This window comes from Emys orbicularis, chromosome 13, assembly GCF_028017835.1.
Source record: "Emys orbicularis isolate rEmyOrb1 chromosome 13, rEmyOrb1.hap1, whole genome shotgun sequence".
Lineage (NCBI taxonomy): Eukaryota > Metazoa > Chordata > Testudines > Emydidae > Emys > Emys orbicularis.
The window spans coordinates 49,087,544-49,109,767 of NC_088695.1; the positions used below are offsets into that span (position 1 = coordinate 49,087,544).

The 22,224-nt window shown below is 57.1% G+C and overlaps 1 protein-coding gene across 1 annotated transcript; it reads right to left on the bottom strand.

The window, feature by feature from the left end:
* Positions 1-3,119: 3,119 nt before the first annotated feature.
* Positions 3,120-20,183, bottom strand: GAA (alpha glucosidase). The gene is made up of 19 exons (XM_065415664.1): positions 19,599-20,183; positions 19,188-19,333; positions 18,249-18,414; positions 17,311-17,407; positions 16,869-16,988; positions 16,273-16,391; positions 15,918-16,049; positions 15,007-15,117; positions 14,413-14,526; positions 14,149-14,233; positions 13,402-13,519; positions 12,092-12,225; positions 10,324-10,475; positions 8,636-8,784; positions 8,245-8,386; positions 7,785-7,883; positions 5,947-6,111; positions 4,539-4,691; positions 3,120-3,179 (listed from the first exon to the last, which is right to left on the bottom strand). Exons 1-19 carry the CDS (start codon positions 20,181-20,183, stop codon positions 3,120-3,122), a joined length of 2,847 nt encoding a protein of 948 aa, XP_065271736.1.
* Positions 20,184-22,224: the final 2,041 nt, after the last annotated feature.

A 22,224-nucleotide genomic window follows, 5' to 3' on the forward strand; every position in this document is an offset into this window, starting at 1 on the left:
GGTTAACCAAAGCAGCCCACCGGGGTGAGGACAGCCCATTCCAGCCAGACTTGCCCCAACCCCAGGAATGCCGGGCAGGTGGGGAAATCCCACTTGGCATCATCTGGAACTCCCGAGAGTCGCTCCGCCCCCGTGGCGTAGAAGGGCAGGTCAAGTTACTTACTGGAAATCCAGGGTTGCGACAGACAAAATAAGAGATGGCACCATGCCAGGGTGGAATCTGTGCCAGCAACCCAACAACAACACAGGCACCTAGAGTTGCTCATTGAAACCTGCCAGAGGGATCCAGAGCAATCGGTTTCTTAGCAGTATCTTCCCATCAAAGCAGACCAGAATAGTCCTGCCTGTCCCGGCACCTTGGCAGAGTCATCGAGGACAGGCTGTTACCTGGTGAGCATGGGCTCCCGGGCAGGGTCCAGTGAAATTGCTTTTGGGGAACAAGGTCTGTTTGCAGCGGATTTTACTCTGGGCCAATAAAAGGTTCACTGGGCTTCATTCCAGCCTCCCTCCCCCACTTTCTCCAGCTCAGTACAGCATTTCCCACAGCTTGGCTGGAGCCATCTTGCCCTCGCCCTATGGGAGGGATGAAGGTAATAGGGACGTTAGTACTCTCATAACCGGGCGGAGAGAGATGACCCTGTCTCTAGGGATTTTGAGTGAAACAATAGAATTCTACAGCGGGGATATAATCGCTGAAAAGCTAGGGCGGGGAGCCAAGGAGCCCCAGAGAAAGGTGGTCAGGTTTTTTTTTTACATTCTTTAGTGCTTCTGCACAAGGGCAAATGGCAGGAAGTTGAGTGGCTGCGCAGGAAGGATTTGGGAAACAGACTGGTGGCTGCTGTGAGTTCAGTGACCTCATGTGCATTACCTAGCTACGACTCATGACGCAAATTCATCTCCGTTATTACACACGCACCCCCAGCACTGTGCCTTCACCCTCCCAGCGAAGAACCCACGTCCCGGCAACTTCCATCCTCTGCAACCCAGGGTGTTTGTCTTGTAGACACTAGGGCCCTTGGGGTAGGGACTGGTTTTTCTCTCCGTCTTCACCGTGCTGAGCACAATGTCTGCTCTGACAAATGAACAGGAACCACGGTACGGCTCCCACAGCACAGGGGAGAGCTTAAGGGGATATTTAACCAAACATTAGGAGCTTAGAGCCTGATCCACATTTGGCTTTGAAATATCAGATGCCCAGTGCTGCCAGCTGCAACACAAAGTTCAGTGCAGACTCTGGGTGGATGTGGGTCAGGAATGCAGCGAGCTGGGGGGATTTACGTAAGTGATGAATTCCAGTTCTTCACCGTCAGAGCGAAGCATCCTCTGGGCTTTTGATCCTAACGTCCCTGTGTGTGTCAGCTCTCGAGACTGGACACACGCTGCAGAAACGGCCCATTCGGTGAGAAACACCTTACCAGGCAGGAAAGGAACCTGTTAACAAGCATGGGCTACAGACGGCATTTATGTTTATCTTTTACCTGTAACCTTCTGTTGCCAAACCCTCACACTCGCTTTTATTTAAATCTTTATCCCAAGCTTTGTGAAATGCACTTCTATTTGGTTTGACCATAGCCCCGCCTAAGTGCCTTGTGCTAAGGAGAGTGCTGAACTGAGGCGAAAACAGAAAGCTGAGCTGCACTGCTTCCATGGAGGCAGCGGCCCAGTGCACACTGCGGGTGTCCCGGAAGACAGGGGACAGGGCCCGCGGGTGTAACAACGTGGGGTGTGTAACGTGGTACTCTGCAGGGGGAAAGAGCGAGCTCGCGGAGCGCCTGTGCTGCCAGCAGCCGGAGGCTGGGGAGCGGTTCTCCTGGTGGGCAGACAGGGCTCCCTCCTGCTGTGAGCATGGGACAGCGATTCACAATAGGCACCTTGGGTAAGTTGAAAAAAATGCCATATGTGGGGCCAGCTAGGAGAGGACAGTCCTGGGGAGAAGCCAAGCATCTGCCCCCAGGGAGCCTGGGGACCAAGTCACCTCCTGGCACCAATGAACCATCTGACTCCGCACACAAAGTCCGCACGAGCCAAGGTCAAAAGAACGTTCAGGGTGGCCCTTTATTAGCAATAAATCCCCCAAGATGAGCAGGAACTCCACTGCACAGTGACGAGACCATCCAAAGCCCGTCCGTCTGCGCTTCTCTAGGCCAGGCGGACAACGCCCCACATCCAGGGCATGCCCAACGCACAGACACAGCAGGGGAAGGCACCCCCCCCCCCATTCACCCTAGCAGTGGTTCTCAACCTGCGCCCACTCAGCACACAGCTGCGGCCCACGTGACATCCTCAGGGCCATACAGGTAGTATTGGCTGCAGCCCACAATGGTAAATAGGTTGAGAACCACTGCACCCCAGCAAGCATCCTCACAAGCACATTCTGGGGCAGGCCCTGCAGCTCTCAAGCCTTAAACCAAGGTGTCTCCTTTGCTTTCAGACCAGGAGACAGACCCTCCTCCTGCCCCCAGCAAGCTCCAAGCTGCACACCCATTTGGCACAGTGCAAGTCCTGTATTAACAAGGGTCCCAGCTCTGCTATCACCACAGGAGACCCAGTCACTGCCAAATGCAGCTGGAACCTCTGCCTGGCTCCCACAACGTGTTCGAGCCTCGGGAAGGTTAATGGCTTTAGAAACTGCAGCTGATTGTCTTTGTAGACACTGAGCACTCCGCTTCCTTCCCTTAGTGCCTGTGCCGCCCACTTGGGAAGTGATTTGAAGTTTGGTTCCCCTCCTCCTCTAGGACCCAGCCCTGCTCCATTGAAGTGAATGGGAGTTCGGCCATTGGCTTAAACAGTAGCTGGATCAGGCCCCCAGCGCAGAAGCAGCCAATACACCTGTGCAGCACTACTGGGGGCAGCTGTGGCAAGGAGCTCTCGGCTGGTTCTGCAGATCCACAGCCTTCACCTAAGCACCCAAGAGCCACGAACTTTCAACCCCAGAACACCTGAGTTAAGCTAGAAATGCGGCTAGCTTCCCCGGACCTCATCCCTGCACCCCCGGAGGTCACAGGACAGTCTGCTCCTATGGGGAAGGCAGCAGGGAGCAATTGCATTGCATTTACTGACGACTTGTTTCTTTCACCAGAGTGCAGAGGAGCAGAAACAGGCAGGCGTCCCATCGTGGCTCAGGCCCAGGTGACCATGAACTGCTCCCCCATTGGGAGAGAGAGCGGGATCATCAGGATCTGAGGAGACAAAGGGGAGCTCCCTGTCAGCGACAACACAACATCACAGCCTCCGGGGGCGGGGTGGCTGGTAACAGCTTGTTTGGGGACCTGCTCTCCATCCGCAACAACTGCACCAGGGCACTGTGAATACCCTCTGCTCCCAGGAGGGCACACCCCGAACACTGCCTTGGGGGAGAATCCTGGAGATGCTCTATCTATGGGGCGCAGGGGGTGTAATCGTCTTATAGAGTTCTAGAGAACGCTCCCTGTGGCACACTTCCAGCCCCTAGAGAAGGCATCTCATTCGCTGCCGAGATCTTCAAAGTGATTCCCAGAGAACCCTTGCTCTCATCCCCCTCAGCTCTCGAGGCCCCCTGTGACGAAGTGGGACTGTTCTTAATGTGTTCTTTGAATGCTGAGTGAGGAGTATTGACCTGGGAAGGTTGCAGGGGAGTTTTGCTGGGACTGTCTCCATTGGGGATGGGAGACTTTCCTTGAGGGAAGATACCTGAGCACATAACATGAGAACCAGGAGGGGGGTTGGAGGCCAGGTGACACCTCTGCCCGGGAAACTGGACAAAGGCTGGGGGAGGAGCCAGAGCGAGGCTGAGTAAGACGGCTGGAGGGAGTTTCAATTTGGAGCTGGCTGGGAAAATGGAGGGGAGCCCAGATGGGCTCTGGCCTCCCAACGGGGCTCTGGCCTCCCTTTCCTGCCCCCACCCCCAAGATGGACCTAACTGAGGGGGTCCTGTTGTCTGCACCTGCAAGACCTGTCTTGGACTGTGTTCCTGTCGTCTAATAAACCTTCTGCTTTGCTGGCTGGCTGGCTGAGTCATGGTGGATCGCAGGAAGCCAGGGGTGCAGGGCCTTGTCTCCCCCACACTCCGACAACCCCCCACAAGGATCCCCACAGCCCACCACTTCCACAGCAAACAGCAGCAGCAAGGGTGACCCCCAGTAATGACACAGCATCAAGACCGATTCTGCCACATGCTCCCTGGGATCTCCATGTCTCCTCCACCCTTTCCAGGCCCCTCCCCTCCCACAGAGACTCCCGGGATTCAGAACTGGAGGGGCCCTAGATTGTTCTATTCTCCTGAGCTTTGTTCAGGCCACTTTTAAAGAACTCTCCCCCACTGCACCCTCAGAATCCAGGCTGACCTCGCTCCTTGTCCCTCTCCCCCCAGCAGCAGCTCCAGCGCCAGCTGCCAGGGCAGGATGCTGCTCTGTGACTGCTCTCCCTGGTGGCAGTGATCCCTGGGGTCCCCCAGCCAGAGCAGGCAGCCTCCCCTTTCCAAGGACAGGAACGAGCCGTCTATTTTGCAGCCCTCAGAATAAGCACAAGAGCAACAAGGCAGGAAGCGCAGGTGTCTTTACCTTGGTGTCTGCGTTGTAGGAGAAATCGGAGACAGGGATGCCGTTAGCTAGAACCCTCTGGGGCGGGCTGGGGACACCCAGCACGGTCACCTCCTGCAGCAACAGCCCGTCCACCTGGCTGTTCACCCGCACCAACTCACTCAACAGCACACCCTGCAACAGAAGGGAGAGTTTGTTCCCCCAGGTACGGTCTCCAAGCCAGCTGACATTCACCCTCCAGCCAGGCTGGCTTGTACCGGGACTCCCTCCTCAGCCCACCTGCTCCTCCCCTCTGATGCTACAGCAAAGTCCTGAGGCGGAGCTGGTGGGTCTCCTGCCCAGGTGACAGCGTGACATCAAACCCAGGCCAATTTCCCTGGAGAGTCAGGCAGGAGGAGCATGCCCTGATCTGTGCTATGTCACTCAGCAGGCTCCGCCTTCTCCTGGGCACAGACCCTCCTGGGGGAGGGAGGCAGCCCACACCCAGTCCGAGAGGGAGGGACGGTCTCAACAGCTACGCCATACGAGATCTCGCACTGGGGTAACGTTGCTCTGTTCCCCCCGCCACACAGTTTGCGGCTCTGCCCCAGAGCCAGGCACCTCGTACACAAGATACCCTATTTATACGGCTTGCTGTAGGCCTTGTTCTCCAGGACGGGGACATCCCAGGGCACAGGGACAAGCCAAGCAGAAGGAAGCTCTATCACCAGGTACTTTCCAGGCGTCTCACTAACCTATGGTGCTGGCCAGAAATGGAAGCCAGGGTCTAAAGTAGCCACATCCACAGAGCCTGCCTCCGGCTGTGGGAAAATCCCAGACCCGAGTCCAGCCTCAGCGGCTTCCTTTGATTTTTCTAGTCTGCAGGGCACAGCCAGCACCACCGGGCACAGCCATTAGGGAGTGACAGAGTCCTTCATCAGAGTGAGGAGACAGGCAGTGCCCACGCCCCTGCTGTGCCATTCAACAGCTGCCTTGCCAGGACAGCCAGGGAGGCTCAGCACCCGGGTCAGGGAGAGGGGACCAGCAAGTGCACTCGCTTTCTGGGAAAACTCGAGAGAAACCACCTTCTGCTTGGCTGTGCTGAGTGCTTCGGAAGGGACAGCCCCTGCTGGGAACAGCCTCCCCCCCCCGCCTCCAGGTACAGCTGGGAGGCGCCAACTCTCCTGAACAAAAGCTGCATCTCGTTTGCCCAGGAGACTAGACTGCAGCAACTCGTGCAGAAAGCACAGCTCCCAGCAGGCAAGCCAAGGCTCAGGATTTAGCACTTCATGGTTGGGCTTCAGTCTCAGCAGGCCGCACCTCTGCAGTACACCCCAGGAGGCCCTGGAAAGCTCCCTGGTTCTCGCTAGTGGCAGGGCACCATCCGCATCCCCCAGCACAGGGCAGACGTCACTCTTCGCATCCCTCCCCACCTCCCCGCCAGACTCACGTTCGTGGCCAGGAAGAGGATTTGAGTGTAGTCGCCCTTCTCAAACGTCAGCAGGCTCTCACCGTCATCCCAGAACAGGTCGCCTCTGGCAACCCCAGCCACGGTCAGGGCCACTACCAGGGCCATGCCCTTCTTCCGGCTCTCGGTGGTCGTGAGGCCAGGCTCCTAGGGAGATGCAGCCAGCAGCTAGAGGGGTTCTGTACAAAGTACTTCCCAGGGATGGCCTCAAGCAGCTGCCGGCCGGGTCCCGGATATAAATGGTACATCTCCTGCCAGTCACCCCTAGGTGGGAGGTCCCTCACTGCCTGACCCCAACGCACCCAACTCTCCAGACGGGGCTAGTGTAGCAACAGCCCCAGTTTATAACAGGCACTTCGGGACTCCCAGCCTAAGGAAGCAGGGCAGGTCCTGAAGATCAGGGCCAATGTACTTAGCAATTTGGTAGGCAGGAGGTCCTTGGGGCATGACCCAAACTGCATCCCCTCTTACAGAACCCCCGGCATTGCGCCTCTGGAGGAGTTCAGAGCTTCAACCTCAGAAAGGCAGAAACGCCATGGAGGGAACGGCCAATGAGGGGGGTGCTGCTCACCAGCAGGATGGGCGCCCAGTCCTGAAACCATGACACACTGGCCAGGATGGGTGTCACTAAGAAGCCGAACCCCTCAGCGAGGCTGACTGCCCGAGGGCGAACCTGCGGGCTGACACACCCTGCCCAGGGCAGCAGGCACAGCCCATGCAGCAAGAACCGATCGAATTGCATTCCTGGCCCATTTAGCAACTCACACTTGTGCAGGGAACTAAAATCTGTGTTTGCACAGCTTATTCTGCAACCTGCAGCTTGTCACATGGCTGACAGGAAGCAGCGTCTCTACCCTGAGCTGGCGCCAGGCTAAGCAGTTAACATGCCCTTTCCTCGGGGTACATTTTAGAAGCTGGCACTGGGTAGTCATGTCATATCGCCAAGTGTGCCAGGTGCCCTGAATAACTTCGATTTTCCCCACTCTGGTACTAACAAGCAGTGTGACAGCGAATGGCCCCGAACAGCATTCCCAGGCCAGAGCCCACTGTCCCGTCAATTCAAAGAAAAGCCCGGGGGACACTCTGTCCCCAGTCTGGAACCTCTCGCAGATGCCCAGTCTTTTGTCCTCCATCTTCCATCGCTTCTCTCTTCGCCCCAGTTACACTCAGGCCTCGTGCACTCTGCCACCACAGAATCAGCACCAGAACCTAAGCTTTCAATTCAAAGTTAGATGTTTCTAGCCTTCGTGGTTGCAAAGAGTTTTGGAAATGTGAAACAGAAAGCCTGAGTGAAGACAGATTGAAACAACAGCTGAGAGTTGTTAGCTGCCCCATTCATCTCAACAAGGTGTTGACTCTGAAACCTAAGGATGACTGCCATGCAAAAGCTTAACTATTTCATTAAGGTTCATTTTAGCAAGGAAGCCTTGGATATTTTTGCCTCACTGCCCTTTATGATACTAAATAATTCCTCCCTTTTCTCCCTTCCATTTCTTGCATGCTGGGATATATAGCAGGACTCCTCAGATTTAACTCTTAACCTTCTCATAAGAATCCCTCCATCTGTAAGGCCCTTTCTCTGACACCATTCTGATCCCTCATCTTCTGCAAACATCCCCAGCCCTGCAGTTCATAAGCTGATTGACGCTCGAAGCTGCGTGCACCTTTGCCAGAAAATCTCAGACACAAGGTGCAAACAGGTGATGGAAGTCACACCACCTGTGACTGGTGCCTCAGCGAAGGGATTGGGGGAACCAGGATTATGCTGGAGCGGGAAATGGTTACTTGTGCCACATGGCAATGGTTCAGAAGAGACTCACTTGCAGAGGTAGGATGTGTCCTGCCCGCACATGGACGTTAATGGTGTCCAGTGGAGCTGGTAAGAGGACCCATTGGCCCTTGCTGTGGATGACGGAGCCCTGAAGAGCAACAGATAGAGAGAGGAAGTCATTACACCCCATGGCACAGCTCATCAGCTAAGCCCAATCAAGCCAAACATCAGAGGCCTTGCAAACACTATGAACGGGGAGGTACCTGGCATTCATGTGGGGATGGAGGTTCCCGGGAAGCCAGCAGCATGCAGGGAAAGCCAGGCCAAGCAGGAACTGCACTAACAGACACCTGCTGGGATGTGACGGGGGAGCTGCGCATTTAGGAACGGAGGGAGACGAGACCAGACCAGAGTTAGCTTACAGAGACGGCTACACACCCGGCTGTTTGCTGGTGGAAGGCCAAGAACCCACGTTATTCCAAAGAGCACCGGCTGTACCGCGTACTTACTGCCATCAGGTTATACCAAGTCTCTATGGGGAAGTAGCCGCTGACTTTGGTCTTCCCTGCTTCTAGCACTGGCGTGATGAGGAGCCCTGCTCCCCACATGAACTGGCGGTCAACACTCAGGGTGTTCGGGTCTGCGGGAAACCTGCAGAATGGATCCGGGTGAAGCATGTAGTCTAACACCGAGTACACTGCACCTTCAGAGCCCCCCCCGGCCCAGGCACCTCCTGCTGGGGGACGACGACGACGACTGGAACAGTGGCAGCTGTGCTACGCCAACCCATGCACTGGACTGAATAGTGGCATGTGCCAATCCCCGTGCCATGCCCCCAGCCCCCGATCAGACACCCAGACAAACCCATCCTCCCTGCTGTGGGCCCGGTAGGATGCTCACTCCATGAAGAGGGGTCGTGCTACCGTCTCCCCCGCAGAGTGGGCCTTGTGGAAGAGGGTGTAGAGATACGGCAGCAGCGAGTATCGCAGGACGAGGGCCTTCCTCATGGCCTCCTGGGCTGCAGGGCTGAAGGCGTACGGCTCCTGGGGCTACGAGAGAGGAGGAGTCCAGCTGAGAAACTAGGAGGGTGCAGGCAGATCCCACTGTAAGGATCAGGCCTTTTCCTGTAGCCATATTGTAAAGCCCAAGGCCTTTGTCTGCAGCCATGTTAGGAGAGCAGCAGCCATGAGCTGAGAAGCAGGAAGTCACACTCTCACATTCCACCTAAATTACATTAAAACAATGTCATATCAGGCTGTTAGGAAGGAAATCTTGTCCTAACAGCACCCACTATCACCAGATAAAGAAACAGATCTTAAGGTGGTTAAAGAAAACTTAGTTTGACAGCATCTAAATCACTTATCAATAGTTGTGGTTGTGAAATCCTCATTTCTTTATTGTTTTGTACCCACTATCTATGGTTTGTCTGTATGGTCTGTCTGCTTCTTTGATTGTTTGTCTGTTACATAATTAATTTTGCTAGTGTAAATTAATTAAGGTGCTGGGGTAGGATTGGTTAGAGAATTTTGTTAGGATTGGTTAGTAAAATTGTAGTAAAATGATTGGTTAAGGTACAGCTAAGCAAGACTCAAGTTTCACTATATAAACTGGGGTCCAAAAGGAAGTTCTTGGGAACTTCCAAGATCAGGACACAGCCCAGGATCAGAGCTGCCAGACCTCAACATCCTGCTAGCACCATGCAGAAGCAGGAGTCCCCGGACGACTTGATCCTGACTGGCCAGTAGGCCAAAGCTTATCTGCCTTATTGGGAGTGGTGAGCATTGTGCATGTAGCGTGTGCAGTCTGGTTTGGTAATGGTTAATAAAGAGAGGTTTAGGAGAAGAATACTGTGTAAGGCTCTTTCACTGGTAAAAGACCCTGCAAACCCACAGAGCATAAGGTTACACCCTGAGCCCCAGGAAGTGTGTGGGGGGGTGCCCTAGAGTGTAAGGTTACACCCTGAGCCCCAGGAACAGGGTGAGCGGGGGTGCCCTAGAGCGTAAGGTTACACCCTGAGCCCCAGGAACAGGGTGGGGGAGGTGCCGCTAGAGAGCGCGAGTAACAGAGAATTTTGTGCAGGTAACAAGGGGCAGAGGCCCGTGTTGCCCAATGGTTCGAGTGCGGAATCGAGGCCCAGGAGAGGGCTCACAGCACGTCAGTGACCAGGCCGGCAGCGGGACCCAGATCTCCTGAGTCCCAGTCCTGAGATCAGCATCAGTCCCCATCGGCTTCCCAACATTTAACATGAGACTAGCATGGAAACGCTCTGTGGAGGAGCCCTTCCGGGCACCTTATCCAACAGAGCAGCCACACAGGGCACAGACCTGCACCCCATCTCTCCAGGTCTCCTTTCGGCCACACACACACACACCTTGCCAGGACTCGGTTCTGTCCCCCTCCCTGGTCACATCCCCTCCCCCCCCCCGCCACACACACACACACACACACACACACACACACACACACACCTCCCCGGAATCACCACTGGCTGAGAAGGAAGAACCGGGTTTTGCCAGAGGAGTCCGGCTTGGCCATGAGATTCCCTCCGGCGCGCCCCGCACAGGCCCCGGGCTCCTGCCTGCCCTCACCTTGCTGCCGTGGTCGTTGTGGTTCCGCATGAAGGGATAGAAGGCGCCCAGCTGGGTCCAGCGTACGCACAGCTCCTCAGAGGTGTCACCCAGAAAGCCGCAGATGTCCGCCCCGACCAGCGGCACCCCGTACAGGTTGAAGAGCAGCACCTCTGGGAAAGGGGGAAACACAGTCTCTGAAGCATGGAGAATAACACCGTGACCCCGGGCAGGCTGGAGGGGACTGGTGCAAATGCCCATCACTCCCCCTGTCCACAGGGGGACTGGAGCGGACTCGTGCCTGGGGGACAGAACCAGAGATGACACCTGTGGTCGTGGCACATCAGCTATGGGAAGTGGCTGCTCTCAGCCACCATGCAGCTCTCCCAGCTGCCAGTCTATTAACCCAAGGAAGATCAACAGTGGGAACTGCCCATCTTGCTGGTCTGATGGTGGGGCTGCTGGGGAGAGACCCACAGTCCCAGGAAGGGGTGAGGGGAAGACAGAGAAGGAGATGGAGAAGCTGCAGACAGGGCCCCAAGCTCACTGCTCTAGCAGAAGGTTGTGTCACGGGAGACAACATGCTGCGTCTCTGGGCTGGCTGCCTCTGGCACGAGACACATCATGGGGCAGAGGGAGAGATGAGGATTATTGCGGGGCCCAGAGTTAGGAGAGGAACTGGCAATACCAAGTAGTTCCTCTCCTCCCTGCAGCCTCAGAGGAAAAACCTTTCATCAGGCAAATTCGCCTGCAGCTGGGTTCTCTACATACAGCCCCAGTCCACCATGCCCAGAGGGTATCCATCACACACATCCTCTTGCTGACCCAGCTCTGGGATACACAGCTCCTTCCCTGAACAAGATAGAGGGGATCCACCACGCTGCGGCGACTCTCCAAAGGGGCACATCACATCCTGGCCTGGGAGGAGCTGGGACGGCCAGGGCCCCTTTAACCCCATCTCCTCCCTGGCTCTGGGAACACATCCTGCTTGTGAGAGCCCTCGGTGAGCTCCACCCTTGCTACGTTAGCACCAAATCCACAGGGCATGTCCCAGCCGCTCCGCCACGCGTCACTGGGGCAGGCTGCCCAGTTCAATGGGAGCAGAGCGAACGGAGCAGGGACAACACCCCTGACCGGGGGTGCGAGAGGAAGGAGTAAGGACAGCAGCAGACCCCAGAGAGGGGAGGTTCTTGGGCCCACATCAGTGCTAGGAAATCCCAGTGACCAGTGCAGATTGATGAACCCAGGCAGTCACGACCCTGTATTCTAGGAGACAGGCTTCCCCTGGGACTTACCTCTGCAACTGAGCTCTGCTGTGGCAGGTGATTTCACCACACGCCCATCCCTGCCTAAATGGAAGGGAGCTGCTCGAAGGATGCTCTCAGCCAGAGGCCTCAGCTTGGCCTCACTTATTCTCTTGGCCTGACACAGTCCCATCTGCCGAGCCCCAGGGCATGTCACAAGTACCCTCCATTTCCCCCAGCCTTCCTGGGGCAGGCAGGCCGATGGCATGGGGTGGCGCGGGGGGGTTATGCTTTGGAGTGGTGCGCCCTGCGGAGGTTTACTGGGCATAGATGACTGCACCTGAAATGCAGCAGGAAGGCACCTAGAGATTGGTGCTAGGCAACATCAAGTTATTAAATGACTACCGAGCTCACTGCACAGGGCAGGAGGAGCAGGGGCTCCCGGACGCTGTCAGGGGGTTAGCTGACATGGCGGGGAAGAGAAGGGGCCTAGAGGGGTCAGGGCAGGGCTGTGGCACAGGACACCTGAACAGTGACGGCGATACCTGGGATAGAGTAATACAGCTGCTCCCAGCTGCTCCGGACGTCCCCAGTCCAGTGGCCAGCGAAGCGGCCGTGACCCGCAAAGGTTGACCGCGAGATCACGAAAGGGCGCTTCCCTCGCACCCTCACCAGCGCACTTGGGGAAAGGAAACAGATGAGTCAGGCCAGCAGCAGGAGTCTACCAGCTCAGCACAAGCATCCGTCCCCTCCCAGCACCCAGCACGGCTCAGCCGATGGGGGACAGGGATTCGGCCACCTACAGCACAAGCCCCTGCCAATGGGGCAAACTTGAGACACACCAAGGCAGACGCCCTGTGTAGGGCGTGCAATGGACTCACCTCCTATAAACCTGCCCAAGCACCGTGGAACCCCGGGGTGCAGGCAAACGGGGCAGCTGCTTGCCAACAGCTCTCAGCCTAACACACTGGAGCCAGCCTTACCCAGGGCAGGGGATGCTGGCCAGGGGAGCCCTTTGCAAGCTGGGCCCTTCGCGCTCCCTTCTGTCCATCTCAGGAATTCAGCTGACAGCTCCCCAGCCCTGCGCGCAGGATCACAGCCCTGTAGGAGGGCGCAGCCTGAGCCCGCTGGCTCCAGCGGACGCACGTCAGCTCAGAGACAGCCAACGCTCTTCTCCACGGGCCACCAGCTCTGGGACTCAGGAGATCGAGTTGCACAGCACCCGAGAGGCTTGAAGCAGTTAACATGTCCCCCTAGTGTTGGCAACTCAGAGTGCACAGGACATTTCTGGGCCTGTCGTGCCAGGGGAGCAGAGGGGCTTGGGCATATCGCAGGGCAGGGCAGGGCAGGCTGCGGGGGAAGCAGATCAGCAGAAAACCTGCACAGTTAAAATGAGGACTTAAGACACTGGGGGAAACTCTCCCAATAAATGGACCAGGAGGCCAGAGGGCTGGGAACAGCTCCTGCCATACCTCCACCCATCCAGCCTCCTGCCACACAAGGCCAGAGCAATGGGCCACAGTCCAGGAGGGGCCGGCAGCTAACGCTGCCGTGGGATCGGGAAGCACCCATAATGCATCTGGCCACTTGCACAAAGCTGCAGTGAAGCGTCTCTCCTGGGCCAGCTGGGGGCACATCACGGCTGGCTGCCACAGCTTCCAGTCAGTGAAAGGCCGCAGCTCGAACCAGTCACACCTGCAGTCAGCCCTGCAGCAGCAGCCCCGGGAGCCCCCCGCCCCCAGGTCTCCCACGGGCTGGCCCCCAGCACTGAGCAGATTCCTAGGAGCCAACCTGCCGCCCGCCCGCCCGCCGCGTTGTCCCCTCTCCAGGAGCCTGCGGTCAGTGCCAGACGTACTCGTGGGAAGCGATGGCCTCCGTCAGCCCGTACAGACTGTGGAGGTTGTAGTGCGAGGACAGGTACTGCTGGCTGGAGGCACAGATGGTCCCTGCCCGCAGGCTGCCCCCCAGGACACCTGCAAGGAGAGAGGGAACGGATGAGTCACAGGGCTCCAGGCAGCCTGGCCGGAGCAGCCCTGCACCTGCAGGGAACACACCCTGGCGGGCTGAGCATGAGTCCTCAGCCCCCATGCCGCTTCAGGGGTGCCAGCGCCATGCGGCCTCAGGCCCAGGGGGCTCCTGGCAACTCCTGAGGGCAGCTGAAGGCTTCTCTGGAGTCCCGTTCTCCTGCAGATGGGCACGTCGCCACCAGGGAAAGGGGAATTGACCATCAGCACTCCTAGGGCTACAGCGGCGCTTTTGCAATTACTGCCCCAGGTCTCTGGACTCAGCCTCCAGCTGCCCGAGCAGAGAGAACAGGAACCAGCCTGGACTCTGCGAGTCTCCCAGCTCAGCCTCCCCGAGACCCGAACCAGGTTTGCGTCATCGTGCAGCCTCCAGCTCCTTCCCTGCTCTTCTGCAACGGATGCCCGCGTCTCCTTCACACACAGGCTTTGTGCAGCGCCGGAGAGCGGGGGGCCGCGTGCCTGGACTCCTCCAGGACGTCAGTTCGATAGCAAGGTCAGCTGCTGCTGGGGTGCAGGGACTCAAGGTTCTCTTGCCCCCGCATTTGCCAGCAGAAGGCTCTTTGCCCGCAGTCCCTTACCTGGCACATAGGGTGGGTTTTCCAGTTTGTTGTTGGGGCAGCCGTCCAAGGAGCCCGCCACGAAGTTGGATGGCTCGTTCATGTCCTGGCAAGAGAAGGGACTCTCGTCTCTGGACCAGGATGCTGGCAGACGTGCAGGGAATCAGCAGTATTGGGGATCCAGCACCACACCCCCCCACCCTCCCCCAGGGCTCCAGCTCCAAATCCCCAGCCTGCTCCAGGTGCCCTGGGTCCCAGCAGGGCCGAGAGAGGGAAGCCACTCACAATCCACATGCCGTCGAAGGGCACCTGGTCATGGAACTCCTGCACCATGTCGTGCCACCACCGGTGAGTCTCTGGGTTAGTGAAGTCTGGGAAGACGGTCGGGCCAGGCCATACCTGGGAGGCAAAGGAAGAAGCAATTGAGGGGGCTCAGTTACTCACCCCCCAACCCTATCTCACACCACGTTCCTGGACTCGGACACCACTGGAGCCACACTTGTCAGCATGACTCTGGTCATCGAGACAGTCTCCAGCCCTCTCCCTCTCTGCTCAATGGCTGCTGCCCTCAGTGCCCCATGCACATGCTAAGGAGAGTGGAACGGGCTGTGGGGCAGGGTCAAGGGCCTCCAGTGATGGCAGGGGACACATTCCATGAGTTCTGAGAGAGAGACTCCTCCTCCCTGGGGAAGAAGGTCTCTGCTTTGGCTGGGGACACTGGGAGGTGGCCAGGGCTCCACTCAACCCAGAACACAGACTGGGAGGTTTGACACCAGTGGGACATGGGCTCTGGGCTTTAACATCTTCATCCACCCCCCGGAGACCCCCTGGTTTCAGCGCCGACATTGACTCATCTCCCGCTCCAGGCCCAGGACTCACTTTCCCAACCAGAGGCTGCCCTGTTGCATTTCGGATGAACACCCCTCGCTTCAGCCCATCGTCGTAGGGTTTGTAGCTGCCGGGGGGCCCCGAGCTGCTGATTGCTGGATCCTGATGGGGAAGAAACGTGAGCAGCTAATGGATCGGTGAGAAGGGGAATGAGAGAAACCTCACGCCCTCGGAGAGAGACGAATGCGATTCCCCAGAGCCTGTGCGTAGGTCCCCAGGCGGAACCCAACCCTTGGTTACAGCACAGCGCCACCGAAGGGCGAGACAGGCGCTGGTGAGCAGAAGGCCCGGATGGAGCCTGAGGACGTGGTGCAAACTGAACTCAAGGAACTGCTGAGCAGCAGGTTTCAGGGAGGTTACCAAGTTCTTTGCTTTACCAGGGTCACTGCGTGACTCACATGCTGCATCGGCAACGTCTCCGCAAGCGAAGCACAACCCATGTTCCCATCATCTGCTTTCCTTGCCTCGGCCTGGTCTTCAGAAACAGGATCAGACCAATAACTGAAGCTAACTCCTGCCAGCTACAACCCCCCCCCCCCCCCCAGGCACTCCGTGCCATGGACCAGAACAAGCAGCAAGGGAAACGGACTCTCAACAGGGCATGGGGAGAAGAAGGGGTATTTCAGAGCTGGTTTACTCCACGTTCTGAGGTTCCACTGGTCCCCTCTCCAGGGGCATTCAACCATCACCAAAAATCGTGTGTTGGCAATGCGCCAGCCTGAGCCCTGGCAGCCAAACCCAAGTCACCACTCGGGCTGCGGCACGTTTGATTCCCAAATCCCCACAACTGAAGGGGAAGGTGGCAAAGGGAGGACACGGTATGACGGGGCAAAGAGCAGAGTCCTGGGGCCAACCATCCAGAGGTGAGAGAACAGGGGGATGGCGTTCAGGGCTTCACTTACCACGATCATGACGTACCTCCGGCCGCTTCGGTGGAACTCCCGCACCATGTCCGGATAGTCCTTGAAGTTGTTCTTGTTGAAGGTGAAGTCTCTCTTGGCGTCTGTATAATCTAGGTCGTTCCATTGCACATCCTGCAAAGGCCGAGACCCCAGTGTCAGAGAGGGACTGGGACAAGCCCCAGCCACACACCGCCTGGCGACCCACCCACCATGGCCGCTCGGCGGCGGCGCCCTACTCCCCACCCCCTTGCTGTCTGGCTCAGCAGCGGCCTTGAGCTGGCTCATTTCATGGCTCCACAGCCAGAGGTGCTGCTGCCGGGGGATGCAGCCTGTCCCAGAAGAGAACCAGACCTACCAAGGGGAACTGTGCTGCTGTCATGTTCTTCACAGCCTGCCGGGTCGCAGCGGTGGAGAAGTAGCCCCAGCGGCACAAGTGGAATCCCAGGCCCCAGTAGGGGGGCATGAACGGGTACCCTGGAAGTTAGGAGGAAGCAGATTTGAGAGTAGCCCAGAGATGTGGAAACTGATTAAACCCAATTCACTCGGCAGCCTCCTCTCCTGCTACCCTGAGAGCAGGGTCCTGACTGACGGCCACCCACTGGCACCTGCCTCCACCCACAGCAAGCAGCAGAAGGGACACAGTGGCCTTCAGAGCCAGTGATGTGGGCCCTTGCCCTCCCCAGCATGCTCGGGGGAACAGCTGTCGGGACGGAGCTGGACTTTGCTTTAGAAGCCGAGGCCCCAGCATGGACAGTCCTGATGCACTGGGCAAAGGAGGAAGCAAACTGTTTACCAGCTGTGAAGCCGCTCGTGCCCTGTACAGGCTGCCCAGCCCAGCCAGGAGACTCGCAGCTCTACTGTTTGCTCCCAACAAAAGCAGCATCAGGGCAAGGCCCAGTTCCTCTCCCAGAGGCTAGAGGAGCAGGAAGGCGGCTCCTCCCAACACCCTACCGATGACATCCAGGTACTGCCGGACCACACTCTTGGGGTCAGGGCCCAGGAAGACGTAGAAATCCAGAATGCCGCCTGTTGTTCTCCACGTCAGGGCTGGGCTCGGCTGCAGCACCACATCTGCAAGGCAAACAGGAGCAAGCTGGCTGAGAACACAGCCCGGGAGCATCGGTCCAGCCACGTCCAACAACAGGTGCCTTCCCCCTACAACCACAAAAGCTGCCGAGACCAGCAGCCAACCACACGTGGAGCAACTCCCACAAGTCTCCTGGATGTCTCTGCTCATCCGCATTAGCCGTGGGCAGGTGTAATGACACAGGAGGAAATGCAATCCCTGAATCCAAGCCGCTGACCTCAAACCCCTCTGAGGGCTTGTTAGCCGGCTGGCTTCCCCCAAGCCGTTCACAGTAAAAGCAGGAGTGGCTGGTAGCAAGGCACGTACCCATGGCGTTGCTGTTCAGCAGGAAGACTCCATGGGCCAAGCCGCCATCCTCCATCACCAGGTAGAACGGGTGAGAGCCATAGAGATTGGCGTAAGGCTAATGTACAGCAGAGCGTATAGTGTCAGTGATACTCGGGCAATGCAGCAGCCGGCCCATAGCTGGGCACACAGCTGGGTAGCTTCACATCCCCGATTTTCAGGGCTCACCTGCTGGGCATTCACATCATGGTGACAAAGTCAGGGCACCAGTGCTGGGAGCTCCCATGGCGCCAGCCACACATCCTGCCTCGGATTCTTGCTGCTCTTTAGTAGCAGGCAGCAATGGGGACTTATAGAAAGCCGAGCGAGCGCTCTGTGCTGACGCGGCTCGTTCTCCTACAGCCCCAAACTCTCCCTGCTGGCTATAAAACATGCTCTTAGCCCTGGCAGCAGGGTGAGAATCAGGGAGCGTGTGACACGCGGGACAGTCCCCAGGCTCCCTATTGTACACAGCTGGGTTGCTGGTAGGTGGCACAGAGAAGTAAGCTTGCCCAGGGAGAGATCTCCCGAGGGACTGGAACCAGGGCCCCCAACCGGCTGTGAAAAGCATTAGGCTGATGGGGCCAAGCTCACCTGCATTTGCAGAAGAGACACTCCTGAGTGTCTGAGAGCTGAATCCAGGGACCCTAAACCCTAACTATGGGAACAAGAGCACCAGCTCCCACTGCCAGGCTGGGCGCCAAGACTTATCCCACAGAGCTCAGGCTTGAGAGAAACCTCAAAAAATGTAACATTCATTTGAGAGTAAGAGACCTGGAAGTGGGGTCGAGAGAAACACATGGAGCTGACAGCCCATATTAACATCGCAGGGACACTCACAATGGGCCTCCGGCCTTCCTGCCAGGCCCTGCATGCGAAGCTGAGTCATTACTAAGCAGGACTTCACTGTTATCCCTTACCGTGGGCGCCATGTCCCGATTCCAAAGGGTGACTTTGGTCCAATTGACGTTGAGGGCGAGTGAGGTCAGGTGCTCCCCCAAGCCAGAGATGAAATGGGAGGGCAGGGAGGTGGAGATCTGGAGGAACTGGTCAGCAAAGAAGAGGGGAGCAACTGTGGTGTTCAACCTGCCAAAGAGAAATGGAGACTCCCTGAAGGCAGACAGCAAATCCCACAGGGAGCTGAGCTAGGGAGGCTTGCTTAGAAGCAGCTCTTCCACCCAGACAGACCTTCAAGCCGCCACATGCTAGATACCAGGCAGAGGAAGGAGCCTCTAAGCCAGGGAAACGGCAGCTACTCGGGAAAGGAGAAAACTAAAGCTTCCAGCTGGAATCGGGTGTGATCACAGGAAGTGCAGTCATTTCCCCAGCTGTGAATTGAACAGGGGGGAGCAGCAAGGGAGTGGGGAGCCAGGGCCCCAAACCCCAGCTGAGGCCTAGAAACACTGCCTCACCCCGGGCAAGGCATTGAGTCACCTGGTGCCTTAGTCAACACAAGCGAAGGATTCAGGTACGATGAAAACAGGAAACTCACTGACAGCAAGATGCTGCCTCTGCTTCCATCACTTCATACTGGCACCTGGTCCACCAAACCCAGATAACTGCCCTGTGGGCCTGGCCAGTTCCTGATGCCAGTGGAACCGCTTCTTCCCAGGGCAGGTACGGCTGCAGCTGCCTTTCTGTCTTTTGCGGGAGAGTAAGTCAAGTGAGGTAGCGACAACACAAAGCCAAGGACCAGGTATCCCGGGGGTGCAAAGAGAAAGTTACTCTGATTCTAGCTGGGCAGTAATGACACTTCCCACTTGTAGCTCCATCCCCCCTTTGGGGGTGGCTGGGCCCAGGCTCCGGAAGGGGGTGAGTCAGAGGGGAATATTTTGTTACAGGAGGGTGGAAGCACTTACAAAACCTGCCCGCTGGATTCCCTGAATACCATCAGGCCAAAGGGGTCAGCTGAGAACTGCACGCTGTACAGTTTAGAGGCGATTTGGCCTCTCGCTTTTGGGGTTTCAAGTGGCACTTCATAGCGTTTGTTTGCTGGATCCCTGAGCTGCAAGAAAAGGAGAGACCAAGAGAGCTTTACAGGCTGGAGCAAGTGACATTATAGTAAACTATGAGGTTGACCCAATGGCTTGTAGGCCACCAGTCACCCCGAAGGGCAGAAAACCCAGCTCCGAGAACTGCTCAGCAAGGGAAGTAATGCATATGGGCTCTGGCCAGAAACTCACTGTTCTGCACACACCCCTCACCCAGCACCACAGCTAGTGACTCCTGCAGCCTGAGCCCCATTGTGGCTGGCTAATGCACCTACTGACCGTGAAGTGGAGCCTGCCCTCCGTCTCAAACGCCACATCCAGCCGCAGAACCATTATGTCTTCTGGGAAGAAGGTGGGCACAGTGCGGGTCAGGCGGGCAGTGTAACCTGTCTCTGTGGCACTCAGGTTCTCCACCTTGTAACTGGGGTAGCTGGGTGGGAAGAAACACCAGGGCTGCCAAATCGCAGGGCCCCTAGAGGAAACCGGGACGTAGCAGCAGCCCCGAGCCTCACACTCTGCTCTGGAGAGAAGCTTCTCAGGTGCACAGTCAAACCGGCTATCCGGAGAGCGGTCACAGAGCAAGGGCCCTGACGCAGCAGCACCTGGGGTCTCCAGTTGCTCTGCCCACCTCTGATACCACGTCCGCCCTTCTCCATTAGCGCTACTGGAGCGGTGGGTTGTCTCTGGCCCCGGGGGGTCTCCGAGGCTCGCAGCAGCCACAATGACTTCATGGACATTGAAGATGGTGTGTAGGGCAACTGTTGCGAGCAGAGCAGCAATATTGATGACAGACACCTGCAGCACGGTGCAGGAAGCCTGGCAGCCGGGGAAATTCTCTGCCTCCTTCAGTCTCACTGGGGGCATCACGGGGCTGGTGAGCAAGTGCCCCTCCAGCACAGGAGAGCCCGTCCAGGCAGTCAGCTAGATGGAGACAGGGAGAAGCCCGCGGTCAGATTTGACACATGAAGGTCTAGTGGGAGTCTCCGAGTGAACAGCAAGGAGTCTGGTGGCACCTTAAAGACTAACAGATTTATTTGGGCATAAGCTTTCGTGGGTAAAAACCTCACTTCTTCAGATGCAGAGAGTGAAAGTTACAGATGAACAGAACAATCAAGCCCCACCACATCTTCACGCAGCGCAGTCAACTTGTGGAACTCCTTGCCTGAGGAGGTTGTGAAGGCTAGGACTATAACAGGGTTTAAAAGGGAACTGGATAAATTCATGGAGGTTAAGCCCATTAATGGCTATTAGCCAGGACGGGTAAGGAATGGTGTCCCTAGCTTCTGTCTGTCAGAGGGTGGAGATGGATGGCAGGAGAGAGATCACTTGATCATTGCCTGTTGGTCCACTCCCTCTGGGGCACCTGGCATTGGCCACTGTCGGCAGACAGGATACAGGGCTGGATGGACCTTTGGGCTGACCCGGTCTGGCCGTTCTTATGCTCTTATGATGCCAAGGGCCCTGCACCAGGGGTCTCTGCTCCAAGTGCATCAGAGAGGCAAAACGGCCCCCGTGCCGGCAGGCTAGGGAAGACCAGTGGAGACGCTCCCCGCCCCATCCCTGGCGGGGGGGGGGGGGGAGATGTCCCCGCTCCCCTGCCCCGAGCCCGGCTGGGGGGGGGGACCCCGCTTCCCATAGCCCCGTACCTGGGTCCGCTCCCAGCTGCAGGACGGGGTCGGGATCAGGGCCGGAGCGCCCCTGAGATCACGTGAGCAGCCAGTCAGCTGGTCCCCGGCCACGAGTCACGTGAGGGGGTGGCCCCGGCGCGCCAATGGGACGGGCTGGCTCCGCCCCGCCGGCCCGGGCGGACTCCCGGTGGGGGCGGGGCTGCGCTCCCGGTACCGGGCCTTGCCCCCGCCGCCGGCTCGCGCTGATTACACGCAAGTCACATACACCCGTGACCTCGCTGCCTCGGGTAGCCGTTCCCACGCGCGGAGCTCAAGAGCACGTTCTCAAAGGCGGTGGGCAGCATAATCCATAGGGTGCAAGTGGGGAAACTGAGGCCCAGAGCGGTAGTGATTTCTCCACAGCCAAGCAGCAAGTCACTAAAACAAACACAACACAGAGGAGATGCCAAGCAACCCACTGCAATGAAATGAAAGGGAAATCTGAAATTGCTGAAGATGCAGGGTTCATTTCCTCTTTTTCCTACCCAGGATTCTGAAATAAGCAGCTGTTAAACACAAGTCCAGTCTGCTTAGAAAAATGTGCATTTCCCCTCTGATGTCCCTCTGCTTATTCTGATCGGCACAGGCCATACCTCACTGTTTCACCTTGTCATAAACTCCCTAATTTAGGGGCACTACCACTAAGCAAAGCCATGTGGATTTGGTTTTGCAACTGGAGCTCTTAAGTGATGTGCTCACACTGATGGGAAAGACTGTTGGCAATTCACTAAAGAACAGTATTCTGTATAGAAGGGAAGTATGAACAAGATTAGAGGATTTTCCACTTCATTCAGGAATGTCTTTCTAGGCCCTGTCTGCACGCATCTTCCCATTCCAGAAGCATTCATATTCCATCTTCAACTTTGATGCAGCTCAAACCTGGTGAGCTGCCCAGATTTGGCCGAAAGTGCTCTAGGACCCGTCTGTCTCTCTGTCCATGGAGAAGACTGTGCAACTTAACCCCCTAAAGCTGGACTTGCACCTCTTTCCCATGTTCTAACACAATACACAATTATATCCGTGGTTGGAGCTAAACCAGCCTGTTGTCTTGGAGCAGACAGAAAAGCCAGAGACTGGAGCAGGGCACACGTGGCTGGAACCCAAGATCTCAGAAGCAGATTCCAACTGCTACTCATTTTTCTGTTACTTCGCCTCCAACATCCAGGAGAGGGACAAGAGCAGGAAAAGCTTAGACTGTATTTATTTGTGAAAATATTTGTCAAAAGATACTTTATTCA